The 5,067-nt window shown below is 35.5% G+C and overlaps 1 protein-coding gene across 1 annotated transcript; it reads left to right on the top strand.

The window, feature by feature from the left end:
- Positions 1-1,046: 1,046 nt before the first annotated feature.
- On the top strand, positions 1,047-4,417 carry LOC140973198 (uncharacterized). Its single transcript, XM_073435812.1, has 10 exons — positions 1,047-1,233; positions 1,358-1,613; positions 1,816-2,020; positions 2,179-2,269; positions 2,350-2,495; positions 2,590-2,833; positions 2,926-3,030; positions 3,104-3,286; positions 3,358-3,562; positions 3,643-4,417. The coding sequence occupies exons 2-10, from the start codon at positions 1,379-1,381 to the stop codon at positions 4,128-4,130; spliced, it is 1,902 nt and encodes a 633-aa protein (XP_073291913.1). The 5' UTR covers positions 1,047-1,233; positions 1,358-1,378; the 3' UTR covers positions 4,131-4,417.
- Positions 4,418-5,067: the final 650 nt, after the last annotated feature.

Genomic DNA, 5,067 nt, shown 5'->3' with positions numbered 1-5,067 from the left:
CCCACTTTGCATTACGAAATGCTTTGATTGATCATTTATGGGATGAATATGGTCATTCAAATATTTGAAATTGTATTTGTAATGTATTTTTTAATTTAATGTCATGTATTTGTATTATGTTTTTTTAATTCAAAGTCATGTATTATTATATTTTATCCATTTAAATAATTTATGTTTCAATTCGTATAATATTAAACAATTAAATAAATTTTTAATAATTATTAAACAATTTAAATAAATATTAAACGATAATTATTAAACAATTTTTATAATCATTAAACAATTTAAATTAAATAATTTAAATAAATATTAAACGATACTTATAATTATATTAATAAAATTAGAAATATATATTTAATAATTAATAAGAAATAATTTAAATATATTTTTAAAAAGGAATATTCTGAGAATATTTTTTTTAGAGTAAGATTTGAAGTAGATGGGTTGGAGATGAATATAATATTTGATGCAGAAATTGCACTATTTTAAAGTAGAGTTGCTTTAAAATAGAATTTTGGGTGATAGATGGCCTTAGAGTTGTGGTTTAAGTTGGTCTTCTTGTAATGTTGTTGCGGATTACTCGTCCGCATAATTGGTGTAACCTCAAACTATTATAATAAATTTAGTTTTTTATAAAAAAAAAAAATTTTTACAAATTTTTTTAGTCACTTGAAACCAATAACAAATAATGGTATATTTGTCAAACGTAATCTAAGAATCAATTTCAGAACTCAAGCATTAGATTTAAAAAGTATTTTATTGAAACGAGGTTCTAGCAATTTTTTTAAAGAGCGAAAATTAATCTAAATATTTATTTGACAAAAAACAATTGTGTCATTAAATTAAAATTTATATATCGTGGAATGGTCTTTATTTTTGAATTTGAAAAACAAGCAACGTGCTCGTCTGAAACTGAATTATTGAAGATTGAAATGAAAAAAGTAATAATTATTTGATATTTCAAGAAAATATCCGTTACACGGGCCCAATCACATTACAGATCCGTCTACCCTCTGCTTCCATTGTTAAAAAGACGACATTTTTCCTTTCATGTCTCGATCTGCTCAAAAGTTAACTCGATTCGCGTCGTCTCGTCACCCAAGCTGACGCATAAAAACATACATTATCTTACCAACGAAACAGACAAAGAATTCTCTTTAAATAGTTAATGTTAATCTCGTTTTTCTATTAAGCTCATCGTAGAGTTCTTTTCTTGCTTCTCTCCCGAAACTGGTTCGGCTTCACATCTTTAGCATTCTGTTTCTTTCATTGTTTAGTTTGATCTTTGTGGGTTTGTTTGCTTTTTTCTTGTTGTTTTATAATGACGATTTTCTTGATTTTGCTGGTGGCACAGCAGAGTTTCCAAGCGATAGTGAAAATGGGGTCGGCTGGAGGAAGGAAGTTTTTTATGCTCATTGTGTGTATGGTGGGGCTATGCTTTTTTGCTAGCTTTACAGAAGCGGGGTACTTGAAATATAAAGACCCAAAGCAGCCATTGGGCGTTAGAATCAAAGATTTGATGGGGAGAATGACCCTTGAAGAAAAGATTGGACAGATGATACAGATTGGGAGGGAAGTTGCCACACCTGATGTCATGAACAAACATTTCATAGGTACTTTTTTTTCATTTATCATCTATGTATAGAATATTCCATCTTGAGTTGCAAGAATTGTTCGAGGTTTCAAGATTCGGTTTCTCGTAAGATTTGTTTGGCCGTGTCAAGGTTTCAAGCATGTTTTCCCATTTTTTAATGATATATGTTGGATGTCTTTGAAGCTCATTTATTTTGATGTGTGAACTATGATAATTTGCAGGGAGTGTGTTGAGTGGTGGAGGCAGTGTTCCAGCACCTAAGGCCTCTGCGGAGGCATGGGTGAACATGGTGAACGAGATTCAAAAGGGAGCACTTTCGACCCGACTTGGAATTCCTATGATTTATGGGATTGATGCTGTTCATGGTCACAACAATGTGTATAAGGCCACCATTTTCCCTCACAATGTCGGACTTGGTGTCACCAGGTAAGTCTAATACTTCGTATCTTGATTCTTGATGTTATATGCTAAAGGTTTTGGTGTAAAGGCTGACGTTTTAGCGCATAAAATTGTATATAGTTAGTTTCCAAATGTGATTTCGAGCCTTCTATTTTTGCTAATGATTATGGTAGTATGTAAAACAGAGATCCAAATCTTGTGAAGAGAATAGGAGCTGCCACCGCACTTGAAGTCAGGGCTACTGGAATTCCCTATGTCTTTGCTCCCTGCATTGCAGTAAGCAAATTAAGTTACTCATTTGTTCCTCTCAAATTATCCTTCAACTTCCATTTTATATCTTCATTCTATTTCTAAAGGTCTGCCGTGATCCAAGATGGGGTCGTTGCTACGAAAGCTACAGTGAAGATCATAGGATTGTTCAAGCCATGACTGAGATCATACCAGGTTTACAAGGGGAGCTACCCAGTAACTCTGGCAAGGGCGTTCCATTTGTTTCTGGAAAGTATGAATCTTGATTCTTAGTTTCAATATATGAAAATACAATATCCTCTGTAGTATATTTTCTTTATCTGATAAATTTTCCTTTTGTTATAAAGGACTAAAGTTGCGGCCTGTGCAAAACACTTTGTTGGGGATGGTGGCACAGTTAGGGGTGTCGATGAAAGCAATACCGTGATTGATTATAAAGGGTTATTCAGCATCCACATGCCTGCTTACTTCGATTCAGTTCAAAAGGGTGTCGCCACAGTTATGGTGTCTTACTCAAGCTGGAATGGCAAGAAAATGCATGCGAATAGTGAACTAGTTACCGGCTTTCTTAAGAACAAACTTAATTTCAGGGTAAAGTGTATATATCCATTGTTTTGAAAGCTGCGTGGTATAAATCAAGAGATTGTTGTAGCTCAGAACTATTTTTTTTAAACATATTTCAGGGGTTTGTCATATCAGATTGGCAAGGGATTGACAGGATTACAAATCCTCCTCATGCAAACTATTCATATTCTATTCAAGCTGGAGTTCTTGCAGGAATCGACATGGTTAATACTTTGTTTCAAACTCGCTAGGATCTTTGTGATTGATTATGCCATCATAACTGTTAAACCTTTCCAGGTCATGCTCCCGAATAATTTTGCCGAGTTTATATCTGATCTAACTTCCCTAGTGAAAAGCAATGCTATCCCCATGAGTAGAATTGATGATGCAGTGAAAAGGATTCTTCGGGTCAAGTTCGTTATGGGTCTTTTCGAGAACCCCATCGCTGATCTCAGCCTCGCGAACCAACTTGGCAGCCAGGTTAACCTTGTTTCCCACTCTGGTTAGCAAAAAATGTCCATATATTAATTGAATGACGTGCCTTTATACAGGAGCATCGAGAGTTGGCAAGGGAAGCGGTGAGAAAGTCACTTGTTCTTTTGAAGAATGGGAAAATTGCTAATCAACCATTGCTTCCTCTTTCGAAAAAAGTGCCAAAAATACTAGTAGCTGGTAGCCATGCTGATAACCTGGGAAACCAATGTGGAGGCTGGACTATAGAATGGCAGGGTGTAAAAGGCAATGACCTCACAGTTGGTATGTTGGAAAACCAATAATATTTTACTGTCACGATTTCCTCAGTATTACAAATACTGAAAGATACTTGATCTTTGCAGGAACGACGATTTTAACTGCTGTAAAAAATACAGTCGACCCTTCAACGAAAGTTATCTTTAACGAGAATCCGGATGCTAATTTCGTGAAATCCAACGGATTCTCTTATGCTATAGTAGTTGTGGGGGAGGTTCCCTATGCAGAGATGTTTGGTGACAGTGCAAGCCTTACTATTGCCGAACCTGGTCCGAGTACTATCAAGAATGTCTGTGGAGCTGTAAAGTGTGTAGTTGTTGTTATCTCAGGCCGACCAGTTGTGGTCGAGCCTTATGTGGGAGGAATGGATGCTCTAGTGGCAGCTTGGCTTCCTGGAACCGAGGGTCAGGGTGTGGCTGATGCCCTGTTCGGCAACTATGGATTTTCGGGGAAGCTGGCTCGGACGTGGTTCAAGTCAGTGAACCAGCTTCCTATGAATGTGGGTGATCCACATTATGATCCTCTTTTCCCATTTGGATTTGGCCTCACCACTCAACCAAGAAGAGGGAACTGAAATGATGTTCATTTGTGGCATTATCTGCTGCTGAAGCGATAAATATTTACTTCTGGATCATCACTTTTCTTGTTTATGTATGGAATCTATGTTACTATGGTCTATGGATTGGGCTGTGCTTCTGAATTAAGGGAATTGGATCGGACTTGGCAAATTTCGTACTGGGCCAGTGTGTGAGGGTTTGGAAGATCCGTTTGCATTCTCAAGTGGCCCTTAGAACTGCGATGGGCAAATTTTTTTCTATGATATATCGTAATTCGAATTTGTGGAATTGGCTTGGTTTTAATAATATTAATTTAAAAATATATAAATGTGAAATGTGTGGTAACTTTCTGCTATGTGAACTGTGACTAGAATCACTTTATCAGAATGTCACCATAAAATAAAAATTACACCTTTTATAAAAATAGAAATCCAAATGCTTTGTTTATTTGGACTTCAACAAATCATGACTGGAACGAAGTTAAATAATGTCGATGATTTATAGTTATCAAAATCATAAGTTTTTGGTTTCAACAAATCATTTAATTAAACGAAATTCAACAACCTCGATGATTTACATCTCATCTAACATCAAAATCACAAGTTTGGAATTAGATTTTGATTTAGAGTAGGTCTTTTGTGAGACGCTCTCACGAATATTTATACGTGAAACGGTCATCCTATCTATATTCATAATAAAAAATAATACTCTTAGCATAAAAAATAATATTTTTTATGGATGACCTAAATAAGAGATCCTTATCATAAAATACGACCCGTGAGACTGTCTCACACAAATTTTTACGAAGATGGAATGTAACAAAAGTAAATGTAGTTCGATAACCGCTTTAATGGTTTATATCAATTCTGTTTCGGGAGTTAGCTCCCAGTCCACATCCCTAAAACTTTAAATTCATTTCCCACCACCTCCATTCCCCATCTCTCCTACCAAACC

The sequence above is a fragment of the Primulina huaijiensis genome, chromosome 3, assembly GCF_012295235.1.
Source record: "Primulina huaijiensis isolate GDHJ02 chromosome 3, ASM1229523v2, whole genome shotgun sequence".
Lineage (NCBI taxonomy): Eukaryota > Viridiplantae > Streptophyta > Magnoliopsida > Lamiales > Gesneriaceae > Primulina > Primulina huaijiensis.
The sequence above is the reverse complement of the archived record's forward strand: the minus strand, read 5'-3'. Positions and strand labels throughout refer to the sequence as shown.